The sequence below is a fragment of the Oryctolagus cuniculus genome, chromosome 9 (assembly GCF_051225735.1).
Source record: "Oryctolagus cuniculus isolate XC-2025 breed Fujian yellow rabbit chromosome 9, ASM5122573v1, whole genome shotgun sequence".
Classification (NCBI taxonomy): Eukaryota; Metazoa; Chordata; class Mammalia; order Lagomorpha; family Leporidae; genus Oryctolagus; species Oryctolagus cuniculus.
The window spans coordinates 32847675-32869687 of NC_142875.1; the positions used below are offsets into that span (position 1 = coordinate 32847675).

Below are 22013 nucleotides of genomic sequence, written 5' to 3' on the forward strand. Positions count from 1 at the left end.
CAAACACCTATGTCCTTTTACCTAGAAATCCCATTTTGAGATTTTACTCTTCAGACATACAGTTTTCACAAGTACAAAAAGGTAGGTCATTACTGAAGAATTTTTTGTGATCAAAAAAGATTGTAAAAGAACTCAACAAGTTTATTAAGTGGGCACAAGAAGATAAATTATGATATTTTCTTGCAATGTACTTTCTAGATACACTACTAAAGGTTTTTTAAAAAGATGAATAATGTTTATACTGTAGACTTATGAAAAGATTCCCAAGTTATTTAAAGGTATTTCAGAAAGATTGAGGAAAAGAACTAAAATATAATGTGAATTTTTCCTTGTATTAGTGATAAAGTGAGATACAGAATAGGAATATGATATTTTCATAAGAAAAAATGGATTATTATATATTTTTTTTTGACAGGCAGAGTGGACAGTGAGAGGAGAGAGAGAGACAGAGAGAAAGGTCTTCCTTTGCCGTTGGTTCACCCTCCAATGGCCACCGCTGCCGGCGCGCGGCCGGTGCACCGTGCTGATCCGGTGGCAGGAGCCAGGTGCTTATCCTGGTCTCCCATGGGGTGCAGGGCCCAAGTACTTGGGCCATCCTCCACTGCACTCCCTGGCCACAGCAGAGAGCTGGCCTGGAAGAGGGGCAACTGGGACAGAATCCGGCGCCCCGACCGGGACTAGAACCCGGTGTGCCGGCGCCGCAAGGCGGAGGATTAGCCTAGTGAGCCGCGGCGCCGGCGTATGACTTTATATTAACTTATGTCTGTATATTCATAAAGAAATTTGGAAGGAGGCATAAGAAACTACTCATTGCATTTACCTGTGTATATTAAGTGGCTAGTCGAGTGGATGGGAACATGTGTGAATCATGCATTTCATTTTTTATGCAAGAATTAAATTTAAAGGCATCATTTGTCATATTTTATGTCATGTTTTACTTGAGGCTAAAATATTTCCATTTTACTGTAGTCTGCCTTTCCAGAACTAGAATTCTTGGTAAAAAAAAAATAATAAAGTCTACTAGTAAAATAAGTTGAAAGTATTAATCTTAATTGCCATGTTTAAGTAACATTATATCTTTTTATATAGAAATGAATTTCTTATTTTAACCACCTGTACTATTCTGTTTAATACATTTTTATTATTATTTTTTTTTGACAGGCAGAGTGGACAGTGAGAGAGAGAGACAGAGAGAAAGGTCTTCCTTTTTGCCGTTGGTTCACCCTCCAATGGCCACCGCGGCTGGCGCGCTGCAGCTGGCGCACCGCGCTGATCCGATGGCAGGAGCCAGGAGCCAGGTGCTTTTCCTGGTCTCCCATGGGGTGCAGGGCCCAAGCACCTGGGCCATCCTCCACTGCACTCCCTGGCCACAGCAGAGAGCTGGCCTGGAAGAGGGGCAACCAGGACAGAATCCGGCGCCCCAACCGGGACTAGAACCCGGTGTGCCGGCGCCGCTAGGCGGAGGATTAGCCTAGTGAGCCACGGCGCCGGCCAATACATTTTTATTATTTAAACCATAACTACATCACTTTTCAGAATTCAATAGCTTTTAAAAGAAAAATTTCTTTAGTAAAATACAAAACAGAACAGTATGAGCTCCCTCTGCTGGCACTGTAGTAGTATACCAAAGTGTGTCTTGTTTTTATTTGGAAACAAGACTGGCAAATGGTTCATGCCCTGAATTCAAGTTGCCAATATCAAAGATAATAGTTTTAAGCTTCATGTTTTCCATAATTTTATGTTAAATTATTTCAATATTAGCAAATTAGGATTAGCATATTGATATAAATGTTAAATTTTTATTCAGTATGTGCCTAAACCATTGGTACATTCCTAAACATAGTCCCCCATTAAGTGTATTGTATAGGAAAATATCTACATGTTCCACAATTATGCACAATATTTTAAATATATTATGATTTTCAAAATGAAGTACATTGTTGTTTTCATGTACTAATAATGAGATTGATAAACATCACTATAATCACTATATGCATATTTTGAAGTTAGAATGTAAAATGTTTGCATACTTAAGCAATAATTTAAATAACCTGACAATAAATGCTTTTGCCATGACAACAGAATCTATGGTGTACTGATTTATGATCTACTTTGTAAAATTTCATATTACCCCTGCTCTATTTTTTATGATTCCTAGGTTCCAGATTATTGATTTGTGCCTGTGGTGACCATCTCATCTTTCAATTTATCTACCAAATTTCTTAACTTTTTTAAGCTGCACTTAAATCTTAAGGATGCCTTAAAAGCACGATTCAGGTTTTTATATCTCTCTGTTGTAAGTTATACTTTTTCCTTTTTTTTTTTTTTTTTTTTTTTTCTCTAACTGGTATTCCTTTCTCAAACTGCTGATACCTATTATGTAATGTGTTAGTTTTCTTGGTTGGCTCATGAGCTCAATTCTGATTATTAAAATACTGTGAAATCTACATGTTATAAGGCCAAGTTTCTAGTCAGTGGTGTGTGAGAGCCAGTTGTTATCAGTGTATGACAGCTGAGTGTTAATTTTTCAAGAATTTCACCAACTAGATTTTAAACACAGCCTTTATTAAAAACTGACATATAAATTTCAAAGCATTACTTTCACTAAAAACAAAGCAGTTATTCAAAACTAGTAATTTTCTGATCATTTTACTTGATCATTATTTATGCTCCTTGGTTTTATTTATATTATTATGTCTGAAAATACAATTTAATGTGTTACTGTGAATATCTTCCTAATTTTGCATCCAGTGATGTTATATTGTTAAATTAAATTTTGCTATAATGGAAGCATAAGTAGTAGGAGCATTTGCACCACAGAAATTGGTAAACTGTGTAAAAACTGGCCTTTGTTTATTTGTTGATTGCTCTGATAAAAGAAATTGATGGAGAAAATGTTATAGATACAAGCATTTGGGAAAAATCAACTAAAACATTGTGTGAAAATCACAATTCTTCATAAGTGCTGAAACTTACCTGAAAAGTGATCGCTGTTAAATGTAAGAATGGGAATAAGAGAGGGAAGAGATGTGCAATTCGGGACATGCTCAAGCTGACTTACCTCAAACGATAGAGTTAGAAACATACCAGGGGATTCCAATTCAATCCCATCAAGGTGGCATGTACCAATGCCATCTCACTAGTCCCAATGATCAATTTCTGTTCACAATTGATCATAATGATAGGACTAAGAACCAAAGGGATCACATAAACAAGACTAGTGTCTGCAAATACTAGCTGATAGAATAAAAAAAGGAGAGAATGATCCAACATGGGAAGTGAGATACACAGCAGACCCATAGAATGGCAGATGTCCTAAACAGCACTCTGGCCTCGGAATCAGCCCTTAAGGCATGCGGATCTGGCTGAAAAGCCCATGAGAGTATTTCAGCCATGGAAAGCCAAAACACTCTGGGGAAAAAAAAAAAACCTAAATGAAAGATCTCCGTGAGTGAGATCCCAGTGGAAAGAACGGGTCATCAAAGAAGGAGGTACCTTTCTCTGAAGGGAGGAGAGAACTTCCACTTTGACCATGGCCTTGTCTAAATATGATCAGAGTTGGTGAACTCAAAAGGCTTCCATAGCCTTGGCAACTCATGACAAGAGCCTAGGGTGATTACTGAGGCCATAAACAAGAGTGTCAATTTGTTAAGTCAACAACAGGAGTCACTGAGCACTTACTCCTCATGTAGGAGCTCTGTCCTTAGTGTGCTGTACATTGAGATTTAATGCTATAACTAGTACTCAAACAGTATTTTTCACTTTATGTTTCTGTGTGGGAGCAAACTGTTGAAATCTTTACTTAATGTATGTTAAACTGATCTTCTGTATATAAAGAGAATCGAAAATGAATCTTGATGTGAATGGAAGGGGAGAGGGAGTGGGAAAGGGGAGGGTTGCGGGTGGGAGGGACGTTATGGGGGGTAAGCCATTGTGATCCATAAGCTGTACTTTGGAAATTTATATTCATTAAATAAAAGTTTGAAAGAAAAAAAAAGAAAATCAATTGGGTGTACAGAATTTATAATAATGAGCATTATATATTTTATCCTTATTTCAGAATCATGTGCTACACATTCTTCACATCAGTAAGACTTATGTACAGACATGTATCCATACATTTTGTTTTTTAAAAAATCCAGCTGTCAAACCACCAGTGTCTCCACCCTAAAAAGTAGTCTAGCAGGTAAGCAGCTGAAGGAGTTCAGGAACGGCCACCCCAAAAGTTTATGCTTTGGTAAATTGATTACTTTGAACTAAGGGCACTTGGGTAAGGGCAGATACAGACAGAGGCTTTGTCTGAGCTCCCCTTATCTGTCTAAAGAGGCATCCTCCAAAAACAAATTCAAGGGTCAGGAAGCTCCCTCCTGAAGAATCATCAGGGAAAATTCAATGGAATCAAAAGAGTGGAAGCTAGAAGTGGACACTATGCCCAGACTTAGTCTTCTGAGGGCTGTTCAGAAACCTTTATTACCTGGGAGAATTGTTATCTGCATTACAAGACCTTTGTTCACTGTACTCCCCTTTCCTTCCCAAAACTTACTTTGCCATCACCTGTGTCCTGTCTCCAGAAGCCTAAGGTCCTTATTTCTTTTATGAGCTTCCATCATCTGATCCTTCTTGGAGTCTCATAGTTTGTGGGCCTCAGTGCATGTGTATGTAATTAAATGCGGTTTTCCCCTGTTAGTCTGTCAATGTCAATTTCATTCATAGGCCAGGCAAAGAACCTAAAAATGTGGAGGGAAGCCATTAATACTTCCCCTGCACAGTAAATTCCCTGTAAAGATCCTGGGGGAATCCCTGACTTAAATTTATCCAGCCTCAAGGGTAGTGCTATGGTTTTAAAATACATCCATAAATTCTTTGATACACCTAATGGTGAATGTGGTGGAATGAGAAGGTCATGCCAAGATGGCCACTGGCAAGCAAGCATCTGTTACTCAGGAATGGCTTTGGAAACCACCTGGCAATGAAGCCTGCGTGGCAATGGGCTGTGATTGGTTAGGGCATAAACTGCCCCTTGACCGGATTGGCTGCCTTGACCGGATAAGCTGCTGTACCAATTGAAATAAACGAGTCTGCAGGCTGCTCACCTCTGGCCTGCTTTCACCTGACTCCCGGTGTCTGTATGGTGACTGTGCGCCTCTTGCTCCCACCATGCTCCTCCCTCAGAATGAATCCACAGCAACATCTGGTGCCCAACGTGACAGAGAGAGAGACAGCGTTTCAGACTTGGTGAGGTCACCCCTTGATTTCGGCAAGTAGGCCCCTTGGTGTTTTGTGTGCTGTTCAGTTCTGTGAGGGTGAGCACAGAACCCCTTCCTATGCCCCTTTCCTTGTCCTTGTCCTCGGTCAAAGTGACCCCAGGTTAGGCACACACTGCCCAGAAGCGTAACACCGCTTCTTGGCTCCTCCTTTTACTTTTGGTTTGCTTGGCGAATTCACATAAGGGACTGATCATCCCAGAATTCAGAACTAAGTCATCTTCCCTCACTCAAGAGAGGTGACACTCTGGAGACACTGTGTGGGCATACGGCCTTGACCTAATGAATCAAGGAAGTCCCCTACTAAGCACAGGACACACGTATGATCTGATAAACCATTGTCTGTTCATCTAATGTAGGGAACCCCCTGCATAATGCCATCAGCCACCAAGGTGCTAGAAATTTATTTTGTTATGGCAGCAGTGCTGTGGGTGTCTTTCCTTTGGCTAGAGTTGGCGTGACACACCACTGTTAAGTGCTCAAACATGAGAAAGATACTCCCCTCTCAGAAATCCACGCAGATTGCCAAATATAAGGAATCTATGAATGATAAGAGCCTGTCACTCCAGGCCTCTGCCTCACAGGTAACAGTTGCTGACTTAGGGAGAGAGAGCTCTGACAGTGAAAATGACATGAAAGCAGAAAATGCAGCAATGCCTAGTCAGCCACCCCCCAAATGCCGGTGGGATGAACTTAGATGACCTCGAGGCAATAACCCATGCGAAGTCATCCCATCCGCACCCAGTGAGGATCCCCACATTTCTGGCAGTCCCTGGGCACCCCTGGCTCTCAGGGCAGCTGCTAGACCCCATCCCACTTGCATGTTTGCCATTATTGTCAGAGTGGATGCAAAATTCAGGCTCTGGATTCCAACGCCCATAAAAAGGCTTCTGCTAACCAAGGGCTGAGGATATGCTTGTGTCTTTCCAGAGAATGCGGTACAGCCCATTTGGGTACCAGCCAGAAACATCAAGCCTGCAACTGACAGTCAACCAGAACCAGCTGAATAAGACTGAGAGCCCACTTTGTTAGCAGACACACCTGTTACCGATTGTCAAGCTGCTGCCCTATCATCCTACCCTGAGGAACTGCCCATAGCCACATCCACTACTGCTTTATATCCCACTAGCTCTGGTCAGCCACTCAAATGGCCCACAGCCCACATGTGGTTACACCATTCCTGATTACCATTGTTCCTCATTCCTACCCCCATCTGAGCAAGCACTCCCGTGGTTTCCTGTTTTGAGGGCTGGTTAGTCAATGACGGGTAAGGTCCCCTGGGGGACAACCTCAGGCACAGCTGCGTACGGGAGCATATGGAAACAAGGTCAACAATGGTATGGCCCAGAATCACGCCTCCTGTTGCTCAAAAATAAACAAAAAGGGGGAAATGTGGTGGAATGAGAAGGCCATGCCAAGACAGCCACTGGCAAGCCAGCGTCAGTTACTCAGGAATGGCTTCGGAAACCACCTGGCAATGAAGCCTGCCTGGCAACAGGCTGTGATTGGTTAGGCCATAAATTGCCCCTTGACTGGATTGGCTGCCTTGACCGGATAAGCTGCTGTACCAACTGAAATAAGAGTCTGCAGGCTGCTCGCCTCTGGCCTGCTTTCACCTGACTCCTGGTGTCTGTGTGGTGACTCTGCACCTTTTGCTCCCACCATGCTCCTCCTCTCAGAACAAATCCACAGCAAAAGGTGAAGCCTAAGTTTCTGTGTTCTGACTGTGGTTTGTATCTAATAACTCCAATGAATATAATGTGCTAGAAGTGACTTTGAGAAGTAAATTAATAGAAGACATTATAGGGGACCAGTATTGTTGCATAATGGGTTAAGCTGCCCCCTGCAGCAAGAGTATCCCACATGGGTGCCAGTTTGAGTCCTGGTTGCTCCACTTGACTTCCAATTCCCTAATAATGTGCCTTGGAAAGCAGCAGCAGATGGCCCAGATGTACCTCTGCCACCCATGTGAGAGCCCAGATGAAACTCCTGGATGCTGGCTTCAACCTGGCCTAGCCCTGGCTGTTGTGGCCACTTGGGGGAGTGAACCTGAGGATGGAAGATTCTCCTCTCTCTCTCTCTAACCCTGCCTTTCAAAAAAAAAAAAAAAAAAAAAGACATCATGGCTTCTGGATTACTTGCTTTGGGAGAATCCAGTGGCATAAGGATACTCAAACATCCACAAAGAGGCCCACATAGTATAGAACTGAGGACTCTGGCCAACAACCTTTAGGAAGTAGACTTTTCAGCCAAAGGGAATGCTCAGATGCATGTGGACCTGGTAGTCATCATGTCTACAACTTCACAAGGGACTTTGAGCCAGAACACTCTCAGCTAAGCATCTTCTGAATTCCTGATACACAAATCCGTGATATAACAATTGCTGCTTTAAGCCACTAGGTTTTGGAGTAATTAACAAGAGATTACCAATATAAGCAGGGACAACTTAGTATCAGCATTAAACTTCTTGAATGTTTGATAGTCAATAAGACCTAAAAGAGTCATACAGTGCCAGTGGCAACCTGCTGAAAGGATAGTGTCTCTCTAGAGATCTCTGAAAACTAAACACTATTCAGAATTCAGGATGTTTAGAAACTACTAGCATTGCTGTTCTTCGCTTCCTGGATTAGTCCACAGTGGAGTAGTCCCTGAACCAACTCTCAGTAACAGGGTTCACAACAGAGCTCAAGGTCTCACTTTTGTCTCAGCTTTGTAAATCATATGTCTTGGAGTTGGAAGAGAGGGAAAAGGAGTTACACAGTTCAAGATTCTCCATTTTGGTATACATTTTATAAAGATATGGATCTTATATTACTGTCCCAAAATAGTCATTTATCGAAAATATATAAAAGAACCAACTTCTTGTGCATTTTGCTTTCATACCTGCTAAGTCATAATTAGCAAACTGCTCAAAGAATTTGCCACTTATATCCATTAGAGGCATTTAAAAATTTTGTTATATTTTCATATTTTTATAGAACAAATATCAGAGACCAATTAATACATAAATAATAATGTAACTTGATAACTTCTATTTTAATATGTTATTCCAGCCTATTTTAGATCCAGTAGCAATTGCATGCTATCAATTAGTAAACCTTCAATTTAATCTAACCCTGGATCTTATAGCAGGTAACTTTGTTTCTTCTATTACCTTTTGAGGCAAACTTGGAAAGTCATTTCACATATCCAATTAATTTTATCATCTGTAAGTATGAAGATATTGAACTAGGTTATCCTTAAACTCCTATCCAATTGCTTTATAAAATTTTCATTTATTTGCAAGGCAGAGAGACAGAGAAAAAGACAGAGAGATGAGAGATCTTCCATTTGTGAGTTTTACTCCCCAAATACCTGCCAAAGTCAGGACTGTCAGACCACAGTCAAGAGCCCACAACTCCATGTAGACTTCCCATGTGGCTTGCAGGGACCCAAGTAGCTGAGCCACCTTGCACTCTCCCAGGGTTCACATTATTGGGAAGCTAGACTCAGAAGTGGAGCTGGGGCTTGAACCCTGGCATTTTGGATATAGAAAGTGGTGCTCCAAGTGGCATCTTAATCACTGTGCCAAATGCCTACTTCCTTATTCAGTTTCTAAAATTTTAAGCTTTTATTGAAAGGAATGACAATCACATGCAAGGATATGAATAAATACAAAACATAATTTGTATCCTGAAACAGATGAAAATTTATTTGGCAAAAATAAATTCATACAATTGTAAGTGGCAGATCAGTTAACTGTCACAAGAATTTACAAGAGGAAGAGGTTAGTAGAGACTTGCAGCGGGTAGGGAAACTCGGAGAAACAACAAGATGTGAATCTCAAGTATCTGGATTTGAAGGAAAAGTCCAGAGAAGACATCACAAGATTATTATTGCTTCTTTCTTTCCCAGTCTTTCTTTTTATGATTCATTTATTTGAAAGAGTTAAAGACAGAGGGAGGGAAGAAACAGAGTGAGAGAATCTTTCATCCACTGGTTCACTCCTCAGATAGCTGAAGCAGCCAGGGCTGGGCCAGGTCAACAGGAGCTTTCTATGTGGGTGGCAGGTGCCCAAATACTTGGATCATCTACTGTTTTCCCAGGCCATTAGCAGGGAGCTGGGTTGGAAGTGGAGCAACTGGGACACAAACCAGCCCTCATATGGGATGCCAGTGTCACAGGCTTTACCTGCTATGCCATAATGCCTGCCTCTACCTCTAGGATTTACAAAATGCTAATTTGCACTAATTTCATTTAGTTGCTTTTGTGTTTTATCTACAAGATTTGAATTTGTCTTTTCAACATACAACTCCCAGACTGTTAGGAAAATGGCACAGTTTTATCTATGGTATGATCTAGACCCTGACACCATCGTAGGCTCTAGCCCCCACTGCCATTGCTGGAAGCCAGGTGGCCACATGGTCCAACCACCAGTGCCAAGCTCCACCCCCATCCTAATGGGATTCGCGGCTCCTGCTTCCCTGCCTGCCCTCCGGCAAAGTTTTTTTTTTTTTTTTCCCAGCAAAGTTTTAAAAGGGCCTGCTCCCGAACACGTGGCTCTCTTGACTCTTTCCTGCTCTGTGCTCTCTCCTGCTTGCTCTCTCTTCTCTTCTCACTAGCTCCTCTCCTCTCTCTCTTACTCTCCTTCTCTCCCTTTTTCCCTCTTAACCCCTTTCCTCCGGTCTGCTGGATTTCCCCCAATAAATCCTTTCCCTTACTCCAGTGTTTGGTGTGTTTTGTGACGGCATAACACAGACTAACTTAGTATGTATCTTCTGGAAAATTACATGTAAAAAACATTATTTTTTGAAGACAAAGCATAACAATTTGATTCCTGTTAAGGTATTGCTTGTATTATAGTCACAATGTTTAGTATGCCCATTGATCCTCCAGCTTATGTTCTTAATATATCCTTCTTCAATCAAAGACACAAGTAGTAGATAACTCAAATCATGTCAATTAGATTCTATATCTGATAATTTTTATTTTTTTTTTAAATATTTATTTGAGAAAGAATTACAGACAGAAAGAGGAAGAGGCAGATCTTCCATCTGCTGGTTCACTCCCCAAATGGCTGCAATGGCCAGAGCTGGCCAATCTGAAGCCATAAGCCAGGAGCTTCTTCTGGTTATCCCACAGGGGTGCAGGGGCCCAAACACTTGGGCCATCTTCTGATGCTTTCTCAGGCCATTACCAGGTAGCTGGATTGGAAGTGGAGCAGTCAGGAAACAAACTGGTGCCATTATGGGATGGTGACATTGCAGATGGAAGCTAACCTACTACACCACTGTGCTGGTCCCAATTTTTATCTTGAACAGAGGTGCCCAGGATGATTGTTACTGAGTCATTCAAAACTAGGAACAAATGTTGACTACTACAATTCCTAGAGGTTTGTTGGATCCTGTTGACCTGAAGGTTTTTCAGTATTTCTCTTGATGTTAAATTACTTAATTTCATGCAAAAAGTACTATTTCAAAATAAGTAATCCAAATATGAATAATGGTTGAATTCATATAGTAAAAATTAAGACTGTGTCACAAGGAAAATATATGTTGATAGAGACCACAAGCCTTAAGATTTATTTGTTTGAAAATCAGATTTACAGAGAGACAGAGGTAGATCTTCCATCCACTGGTTCATTTCCCAAATGAACTGAGGCCTGGACCAAGTCAAAGCCAGGAGCCTGGAACTGCTGCAGGGTCTCCAACAGGGGTGGTAGAGTCCCAAGCTCTCAGACCACCTTCTGCTGTCTTCCACATGCATTAGCAGGGAACTGGATCGAAAGTGGAACAGTCAGGACTTCAACCAATACTCATTTGGAATGCCAATGCTACCGTGGTTTAACCAGCTGCCACCATGCTGGTCACCACCATAAGCCTTTGTGTTTCTGGAGCTTTGTATCGATTAGTGTTCACTATATAGCCAACTCTCCCAAACTTCGTAGCTTATAAATCCTTATTATTTCTTAACATTCTGTGAGCTGCTGGGAAGTTCTTTTACTTTGGATTGGCTAGGCAAGTGGGTGGTTTCGGATGGTCTCATTCATGTATCTGGTGGCTGGCAGGCTACTGTTGGGAGTTCTTCACATGACAGTTTCAGAGTTTTCAGGGTTCCAGTGCATTCCAAGAGGGCAAGCCACAATGTACAAGCAATTTTCAAGATGTTACTTGCATGATATTTATTTTTATCTTTTTGTATTTAATCTCATTAGCTAAAGCAAACCATATGGCCAAGTACACAATCAGCATGGGAGGAAACTGCTCAAAGGTACAGATACAGGAAGTAGGAACAAATTGTGAGGCTATTACAATAGCAATTTACTAGGTGCTTAGAAAATATGAGAGAGCACTGTTAATCTCCTCTACCATTCCAGCTCCTTAAAATATAAGATGAAAAACAAAACCTCTATAGTTCCTTCTTAAAACTAGCTTATTATATTTCTTCTTTTTGAAAGACAAATATCAAAGAAATTCCATCTTAAAAAAATATTCTCTCTATGGACTAATGTTTCAATTCATGAAACACACGTGTCAATAAGGTGAATACAATGCGGAAAGAGATTATGTCTATTTAACAAATGTATTATGTGTTAGATTGTGGGAATAGAACTGTGTATAGAATAAACTTTTGACTTCAAGGAATCTAATCTATCTTTTCTTTTTTAAAGATTTTGTTTATTCATTTGAAAGTCAGTGTTACAGAGAAATAGGGAGAGAGAAATCTTCCATCCACTTGTTCACTCTCCAGATGGCCATAATGGCCAGGGCTAGGCCAGGCCAAACCAGGAGCTAGGAGCTTCATCTGGGTCTCTCACAAGGGTGGCAGGGGCCCAAACACTTAGGACGTCATCTTCTGCTTAAGCAGTCTTCCAATGTGGTAGATAGACAAGCATTAATAATATAGTGTGATATAATAAAGATAAACAATCTGAATTCTTAGCCAAGTCAGGGAAGACTTCCTGAAGATAGTGATTTCTAGTATCAGTCCCGAGGGATCATTAGGAGTTAGCTGAATTGGGTTGGGTATGATAAATGGCTAAACAGGAGCACCTTATGTAAAGAATAGAATGAAAGATGATAACATGGCCCACTTATAGGAATGGATTATAGATTTTATAGGCCCTATGCTCCATTTGAAATTAAAATAAAAAATTGTGCTGACTACAAAATACACATAAAATAATGTTCGATTTTAATTTTCCTCATTATATTTAGTTTGATACTTTATAAAGAATACAGAATTCTCTAAAAATACATTCATGTTCCTGTTTTATGGTTTCTTCAGCATATATCAGTTTGTCTATTACATAACACAATACTGTTTGGGGAACTGCAGATTCTTGGGACTGGCAGCATACAGTGATAGGAGAATACTGACAGATAAAGCTGGAGAGCCTGCAGAGGTCAGCTAATGACCCAGCAAAGTATGAGATTAAAGAGGCAGTCTTTTGATGTTTACTGACCTGAGTTCAATACCTGCTACATACTGTATATGCCTGGGCAACCCAAGGCTTTAATTTCCTTGGCTGTGAAACAGGAATGTTAAACTATAAATATCACACAATAAATGAAAAGCACTTAGCACAATGTTTAATGCCATAAAACATACTTAATTTCAATTAGGTACTATTATTAATAAATTTGTATTTCAGCCTGGAAGCATGAAGCTAAGGTAGCATTTATTTAAAAAAATATATATATATTTACTTATTTGAAAGGCAGAACAAGGGACAGAGACAGAGAGATATCTTCTATCACTCATTAACTCTCCTGGGGCTGAGTGAGGCTGAAGCCAAAACGAATTTAATCTGATCTCCCATCTAGGTACGAGAATCTAAGTGGTTGAGCCACATCTGCTGCCACCCAAGGTACACGTTGGCAGGAAGTCAGACTGAAGTGGAATAACTGGGACTAGGTACAATATGAGATGCAGGTATCCCAAGTGGTGGTTTAACCCACTGCACCACCATGTGTGCCCCCATGAAAGATTTTAAATAGACATTGGTATGATTACAGGGGGCTTTAATGGATTTTTTCAGCTGCAGTGTATAGTCTGGATTGAATGACAATGAGTAGATTCCAGAGGTGTTTGGGAGAACTACTAAATAGAGATTAATGCTTAGACAGAATTGAAGAAGGATGATACTGTATTTCTGTTTTATTTCTTTATTTTTAAAGGTTTATTTTTTATTAATTTGAAAGCAGAGTTACAGAGAGGGAAGGATACACACATGCACACATAAACACACAGAGCGGGCGGGGAGGAGGAGGGAGAGGAGAGGAGAGGAGAGGAGAGGAGAGGAAAGGAGAGGGGAGGGGAGGGGAGGGGAGGGGAGGGGAGGGGAGGGGAGGGGAGGGGAGGGGAGAGGAGAGGAGAGGAGAGGAGAGGAGAGGAGAGGAGAGGAGAGGAGAAAGAATATCTTCCACTTGTTGGTTTGCATCCCAAATGACTGGAACTGGGGCTATACCAAGCCAAAGCCAGAAGTCTGGAGCTTCTTGGTCTCCCAAGTAGGTGCAGTGAGCCAAGCACTTAGGACATCTTCTGCTGCTTTCCCAGGCACATTAGCAAGGAGCTGGATGGGAAGCGGAATAGCCAGGACTCCAACAGGTGCCCATAAATGTGGGATGCTGGTGCTACAGGTGGTGGCTCAACCCACTACGCCACAATGCTGGCTCCAATACTAGATTTTTTTTTAAGTTTATTTTAAAATAAATAAAGGCAGAGTAATAGAAGGAGAGAGTGACAGAGGAGAGGGAGGGAGAGAGAGACAGAAAGAGATCTTCCATCTGTTGGTTTAGTCTCCAAATGCTCAAAAGTCCATCGGGAATTTCCATGTGGGTGGCAGGAATCCAAGCATGTGCGCCATCACCTGCTGCCTCCCAGGTGTTTTGGCAGGAATTTGGATCAAAAGTAGAGACCAGGGGCTAGCATCGTGGCATAGAGGGTAAGGCCACTGTCTGTAGTGTCCTCATCCCATATGGGTGCCAGCTTGAGTCCCGGCTGCTCCACTTCCAATCCAGATCTCTGCTGTGGCCTGGAAAGCAGTAGATGATGGCCCAAGTCCTTGGACTCCTGCACCCTTGTGGGAGACCTGGAGGAGGTTCCTATCTCCTGGCTTTGGATTGGCACAGCTCCAGCTGTTGTGGCCAATTGGGGCATGAACTAGCGGATGGAAGACTCTCTCTCTGTGCCTCTCCTTCTCTCTGTGCATAACTCTGACTTTCAAATAAATCAATAAATATTAAAAAAAAAGTAGAGACCAAAAGTATGGTAAAGTCTGAGACTTTACCCCAGACTCTCCAATCTAGGATTTGGCACCTCGATTAGTTACTTAATCTTCTGTGCCATAACTCTTGCCTCAATACCTAAATTTTTGACTTGAGCAATTGGTTGGATGATGGTGACTCTCCACAAGTAATATCACAAGAAAGGGGAAAATTGGTTAGTGAAAATGAATTCAGTTTTGGATTTTGGATCACTGATTTGCAATGCCTGGAAGACTGCAAAATACTTAGATGCACAGAAATAAATTTATGAGAGCTATAGGTAGTATATAAACATATTTCAGAATCATCAGCATGAGATGGCCCACGGGTACCATTCAGACTGAGAAAACAATGAACAATGGAATTACAAGGCAGATTTAATTGATAAGAAATATGGTTGAAGGTCAGGAAAGAAACAGTAGCGTGCCCACAGAAATAAGGGGGAAAACAATAGGAGTGTGAAACAAGCAAAACTATGGGGAAAAGATATGAAGATGTGAACAAGGCATAAAACAATGTAGGACTGAATGTGGATAACAGATTTAGTCAACATCAGTAACAGGATGTCACTGACAACCTTGGCAAGAAGTGTTTTGGTAAAAAAGATGGAGATAAAATCTAGTTCACATTGAACTGGAGTGGTGGAAAGGAGGAAGCAAAGACAGTATAAACAATAACTGCCTGTACAGAGAAATCAGAAATAGAATGATGGTTGAAAGCAGATCTGTGGCTGATAAAGAGCTAAAAAATTATTTTTTTCAAATCAATGAGAGACACAAGATATTGACCATTTTAAAAAGACTGACACCATGAACATCCCAGTCTAAACTTCAACATCTAAGGTAGATCATTAGGATATTCTTACTGTCTTTCCCTCTTATACAACTCCCCATTGCATTTCTGCTACACCATTCCTCTTTCATAGCTCCATATATTTTCCTCACAAATCTAAATACAGGATTCCCTTCCTAAAGTCAAGTAGCTGTGGCAACTTCTTCCTTCTTGAATTAGAGTAGGTTTATATCTCTCAATATCCTCTGGAGAGAGAGATCAGGGAAGCTATGAGGCCCCATACTGCTAGTGAGTGTTATCTCCACGAAATAGTTTACCTGCTTGTGACTATTCATTCTTACTTACAATAATCCCGTAATTTATCTGCTGGTAGGTATTCACTCTTTTTTTTTTTTTTTTTTTTTTGACAGGCAGAGTGGACAGTGAGAGAGAGAGAGACAGAGAGAAAGGTCTTCCTTTGCCGTTGGTTCACCCTCCAATGGCCGCCGCGGCCGGCGCACCACGCTGACCCGATGGCAGGAGCCAGGTGCTTCTCCTGGTCTCCCATGGGGTGCAGGGCCCAAGGACTTGGGCCATCCTCCACTGCACTCCCAGGCCACAGAAGAGAGCTGGCCTGGAAGAGGGGCAACCGGGACAGAATCCGGCGCCCTGACCGGGACTAGAACCCGGTGTGCTGGCGCCGCAAGGTGGAGGATTAGCCTAAGCGCTAGGAGGATGGCCCAAGTCCTTGGGCCCTGCACCCCATGGGAGACCAGGAGAAGCACCTGGCTCCTGCCATTGGGTCAGCGTGGTGCGCCGGCCGCGGCAGCCATTGGAGGGTGAACCAACGGCAAAGGAAGACCTTTCTCTCTGTCTCTCTCTCTCTCACTGTCCACTCTGCCTGTCAAAAAAAAAAAAAAAAATTCATAAAAGGGAATATGGTGGCTCCCACTCTGCCCTCACATTAGCAGGGCACTCTGTAAGTATTCTTTCCTCCCTAAATAATATACCAGAACTTCTCAAACTGAATCAACACCAATGGTGTTTCCAGTAGTATCTTACTAGAGAGTTTTCAAAATGTACCAAAGCAGTATAAAATAGAAGGACTAGGAGTTGTATTATTAGTACACTGGAATCTTTATTTTATTTCACATTCTAGAAAAGCAGCATTCAATGAAAATATAATGTAATCTACATGTAATTGAAGGCAAGTTTAAGTTGGCTAGTGGCCACATTTTAAAAAAGTAAAGCACAAAACAAAACAAATAAAAGGTAAAATTAATTATTTGGCCTAATTATCTAAAATATTTAAATGTACAACGAATATAAAAAATACTGAGCTATTTTACTTTTTTGGTTGAGATTCTTACTAAGTCTTTGAAATCCGATGGATATTTTATACTTAAATGCATATCACAATTTTGACTAGCCACAATGTAAGTGCTCAATTGTCACATATTGATAGTGGTTAGTTACTGGACAATGAAGGTTTAAAACTTTGGAGTGTTTCTTGAGGGCATTTAACTGTGACTAATGTTTGTTATTCTAACATTATTGGTTGTTTTCCTGTGCTCAGTTTCCGGCTTCCAATAATGGCACGGATTTTAAAAGACCTAATTTAAGTTACATGATTACCTTTGTAACAGTTTGTCTCAAGGGCTCTGTTACCAAGAATAGCATGCAGAAGTGGATCTTCAAAAGATTATTCATTCTTCTCCTACTCCAATTAGAGAATAAAAGGGGGAAGGAAAAGGTGAGGGTTGTACAGAGGTTTTTTTCTTCTTTTTTCTTTTTAAAATCCTCTTTTTGTTGTTTCTTGGCTTGAAGGAGAGGCTGATGTAAGGAAACCTCAGAGGTCTCTTGCTTTACAGCAAGAGTTAGGGATGGATTTCCAAAGGTTATGTTGTATGCACGGAATCTTGGTAGATAAGGAGGAATCCACTCAGTTCAATGGGAGAACACCTGTCTTTTCAGGAACTCGAAATAGTTTAGGACAGTAGAAGCAGACTGAAAGGTATTAAAAGGAGTTTTCAGGCAAACATTAAGAGGTTTGACTTATAAAATGGCCTTTTAGAAGATGTAAAAAATTTCATTCTGAAGACAAAGCAGAAGTTGACAAAGATTTTAAGCAAGGAAATGACATGATTAAACTTTAGGATTATCTGCTGTTGGAGGCAATGATGAAGGCAACAGAAGATGCACTGAGGAGTGCAGCCTAAAAGAGAGATTTCAAGGCAACTGTCATTGTTTAGGGAGAACAGAAGACCTTAAACAGAAGGGGAAGAGGCTGAGCCACTGGGAAAAGAAGTGCAGTTATTCTCTGTGGTAAATGTGGAGAGAAAATCAAGTTAGCTGAAATATACAGTATTTGACAGAAGGTTTGGAGGACTGGAACAGAGGGCCAGAGCTGTGGAATAGTTGGTGATAAGGTGGAAAGTATTAGTGCAGTTAGCCTGTGGCAAGGTTGTACAACATAAAGACTAAAAAATTATGATTTTAAGTTTTAGTAACATCGAATTTATAAATATTTATTGTAAAAGAAACAGAAGATTTACTGTTTCAATGATTGTTATACTTGATCTTACCCAAAAGGCCAATAAGCAATTATTTCAATGATTTTTAAGTGTCTCTTTCAGCAGAGATCAGTATGTCCACATAATCCTGAACATCACCCATCTCCAGAACTGTCATCATTCCAAACCAAAACTCTATCCACCGAAAAGTAACTTTCTTTTCCCATTTTCCATGCCCCCTTCTCTACCGGCCACTCCTGGTAACCACCATTTGACTTCCTGTCTGTAATCTGGCTACTCAGACATCTCATATGCGTGAAATCATATTTGTCCCATTGTGTCTAGCTTATTTCACTTAACTAAATCACTTTAATCAACACCCTAGTTATTCAGTCGCTGGATTCTAATTTGCATCCCACTCTACATACTATTTTTTTTTTTCAAACAAACGTCTAGCTTTGTACTTGATAATCTTTCCACTTAGTGCCCAAGGACACTTCACTCTGGTAAATTGCAAACACAGTGTTCATAAGGATAATTTAGTCTACCATTGTTGACTCCCATAATGAGCTTCTATTGGTCTACTTATTGTCTTTAGATTGTGAATTATTTTCATTTTTTCCATTTTAATTCACGGATCCTAGATCTTTTAATAAAATTCCACTTAGCACTTAATGGTAGAGAATAATAATACATGGAATTCAGGCAGCATCAAAAGTTATTTGACCACCCAGAAGGGAAATTTACTTGGGATGCTGGTACAAAGGCTCTCTCTTTTTGATACTATTCTGATAGGGCTTAATCTGCTCTAACTGAAGAGAAATAAAGACAAAACTTTCTCACCTGTAGCTGGGGAAAAGGTGGTTGGAAACAGAGCTGGCAAAGTTCTCTCACCTCTCTCGGGGCACCCCTAGGTCTTTAGGGCTCTGTCAACAGGTCAAGTTACTTGGGACACGACAGAAATGCTCTGGAGGCCTCAGTGGCTTAATCAGACCAGCCTGTATTCACCCATCTTGTGCACACACAGAGCGTGGAACTAATGGGGTATCGCGCAGGACGCCTAGAACCGGGGCCGGCCGGCTGATGGAGACGCTCTCATGCAGCTCTGCCTCTCAAGGTAGCTTCATGCTCACTCGCCACTACTGTCTTAGAGGAGAGGCTGCGGCTCCCGCCTTTTCCAGCAGTCAGCGGCCTTTCCCCTTTTGTTTAAAAAGAGAACTTTTACTCATTAAGGGGACTCAACCGTGAAAAAGCACAAAGGCCTCAAGTTACGCAAATACGCAAAAATCCAACCTTCGCACTCGCTCAGGGCTCTCCCGTCGATCTTACGTCTCTTCCCAGCAGGCTCTGGGAGTCACCGCGAGACTTCATTAATTCTCGCGAGATTTATCGGCAGCCATCTTCTTGGGGGTGCTGGGAGCCGGGAAGACCCCCCGAATCGTTCCCATTGAGCTGTCCTTCGTCTCCGCCTTTTTTTTTTTCCCCCCTAACTTTTGCCTCTTCTGCGTTGCCAACAAGCACCTATTCCCGAAGCTGAGAGAAAGGCCGGGTCTAAGCGCGTGTCGCGCTCCCGCTCCGGCAAGGCTTGCTGGGGACCGGAGAAGGGGGAGGGCCGGGGCAAACCGTTGCTGCCTCAGCCCGGGCCCGGGTCCGGGGAGGGGAAAAGCTCCTGGCGCCCCTTGGACTCGTGGCCTGCGGCGGTCCCCACGGAGCTGCTCGCGGGTCGGGACTCGCGGGAACCTGCCACCGGCGCCTCCCACCGCGGCCCACGCGAGCGGCGCGCGGAGGAGGGGGCGGGGGCAGCGGCGGCTGTAGCGGCCGCGACCTGGGCGGGCGGAGGAGTGTGACCGGCCTCGGGGCCGCTGTGGATGGTTTCTAAAATGATCATTGAAAACTTCGAGGCACTCAAGTCCTGGCTCAGCAAGACTCTCGAGCCCATGTGAGTATCCGGGGTATAGCTTCTTGCAGGGATGGCCCTGGGAGACTGGCGGACACACGGATCTGTGCAGTTTTCCCCAGGTGCCTATGGTGGAGGCCGAAGCGGGGAAGCGAGGTCCCAGGGCCCTTGTGTTTTCTCCTCCCCCTTCACCTTCGCTTCCCAGGTCCAAGATACCCCTGGGAATCTGAGCTGAACTGTATTTTATCTCGGAGCTGGGCCTCGAACCCGTCCATTCCTCCTGCTAATGTTTCTCCGTTATATGTAGTCTGACCCTCTCCCCCTCCCCCCCAACACACACCTGTATTTTCTGTGGGCCTCAAAATCAGATTATTTTAGTGAATTCGAGGATAATCTCCTTTCTACAGGCTATTTTACCTTGTTTCATTAAATGAATTGCCTGCCTTTTTGTACGGATTAAGACCTGGTTTTAATCGCTCACGTTTCACGTAAATACAGTCCCTGAAATAAAGGCCACGTCTCCCATGTGCCATCTGGCTCGTCTGCACCTCTCTTAACTGACTGAAGATGTAACAGGTGCTAAGGTGCCCAGTAAAATTCCCCTTTCCCGCCTACACGTTCAATCGCTTGGAAAGGAGGAAGAACATTTAATCTCCGTCCATATGGGGAATTTAGCAGTTTTAAGTGGAGGCTATGGAGGAACTGGGGGCAGGGGTGGGGAGTAAGAGGGAGTTAAGAGCTCTGAAATATCTTTAGATTTGAAAATTTAAGAACTGGTTTAAGGATTTATTAGTGCAAAATATATCTTGGACCAAATGCTGTATTAGATTTGGTTAGTTTACAATAAAGAACCAAAATGCAATGTTCTAATATTACTAATACAATATATTAATCACCTAGTGTGTACTGTGGGAGGCTTTGAGGATGGAGGTTTTAAATTTCAGCATAAACAGGACATAATAGGCAGATAAGATCATTTTAGATATAGAGTTATGATCTTTGTAGAACTAGAGGATCATATAAAAGGGTAATTAGATTGAGAGCTTCACTTCACATTTGATGGTCAGGGAAGTCCTCTTAGTAGAAGGCGTTTGGGTAGCACCTAAGGAGGTGAAAGAACCATCTAGGTGAAAGACTGGAGGAAAGAACCTTCTTTGCCGAAGGAAGGCAAATGCAAAGGCCCTGTAGCAGAAATGGTTGTGAGTTTCAGGAAGAGAAAAAATTGGCGGTGTGGCTGCAAGGAGCTTTTCTGATGAGAGAATTTGGAAGACATGAAGTTGAAGAAGGTGGTGGTGGTGGAGATGGAAGTCATATAGGCTCTTTTAGGCCTAGGTCAAGAGTGAGGTTTTGATTTAAAGTGTAATGAGAAGACATTAAGTGATTTAAAGCAGTAAGGACTGATGTGGTTTTGTTTTCACCCTGCCTGCTTTGTGGGCAAGAAAGGAAGCAAGGAGGTTTTTCTGCAGGGTGTTGCAGGGAAGGTTGTGGATAGTTGGCACTGGAGAAAGAGGAGAACCAAATATGTTTTCTAAGTTGATTTGATAGAATTGGTAATTGGTTTTGGGAAATGAGAGAGGGAAAATCAAAGATGATGCCTAAGAAGTTAGGACTGAGGAACTGAATGGGTGATGGTAGGGAAGGCTGAGAGAGAACAAGTTCAGAGTGGAGAGGAGTGGTGGTTGGTTTTGATCATTAAGTTTGAGATGGTTCATACATCTAAATAAGGCTTCAGGTAGTTGGGTATCTGAGTCTAGAATTTAGACCAGAACTAGAGAAACTTGGAGTCATGCAGATAGTACTAGTATTTAAAGCCATGTGCTTGTGGGAGATATCTTAGAAAGAATGTGTAGATAGGGAAGAGAAGAGGGCCCAAGACTAAGGTAGGAGGAAACTTTCCCCATTCAAGAAAGGGCCAAATGAATGAATGTCTGAAGTAAGAGCGGAGTTAATTTGATGGGATGCTGCAGAATGTAGGCAGATAAGTGACCCTTAGTTTTGACAGGGTGAACACCATGGGTGATCTTAACAAAATAGTTTCATTGGCAGGAGTGGTACAGATAGAAACCCGTTTCAGTAGGCTCACTAAAGTGTGTAGCCTTGAATAGGGGTTGACAGGGAGAACTCTGGGGCCTAGTGGCTGGCTTTGAATGCTGCAGCTGCCATTTACCAGCTGTGCAGTATTGGGTAAGTAACTGCCTCCATGTCCTATTCTGTTAAATGAAGGATAAAATGAAATATAAAGAAAATTTTAGAATAGTGCTTTGTGTATAATTAGCATTCAATACGAGTTAGGTGGCCAGAAAATTTTGGAAACTTTTTG

The 22013-nt window shown here is 42.0% G+C and overlaps 1 protein-coding gene and 1 long non-coding RNA gene across 33 annotated transcripts in view; one reads left to right on the forward strand and one right to left on the reverse strand.

Annotated features, from left to right (window-relative positions):
• LOC149124540 (uncharacterized) overlaps positions 1-19227 on the reverse strand; it is a 45896-nt gene extending 26669 nt beyond the window's left edge. For both annotated transcript variants that reach the window (XR_016212817.1, XR_016212818.1), the window contains exon 1: positions 19090-19227. This is a non-coding gene — a long non-coding RNA (uncharacterized LOC149124540). The remainder of the gene's footprint in view (positions 1-19089) is intronic.
• RBM26 (RNA binding motif protein 26) overlaps positions 19178-22013 on the forward strand; it is an 88821-nt gene continuing 85985 nt past the window's right edge. For all 31 annotated transcript variants that reach the window (XM_089303516.1, XM_089303522.1, XM_089303526.1 and 28 more), the window contains exon 1: positions 19178-19735. In XM_089303516.1, coding sequence (XP_089159642.1) covers positions 19665-19735 — 71 coding nt within the window. In that variant the 5' untranslated portion in view covers positions 19178-19664. The remainder of the gene's footprint in view (positions 19736-22013) is intronic.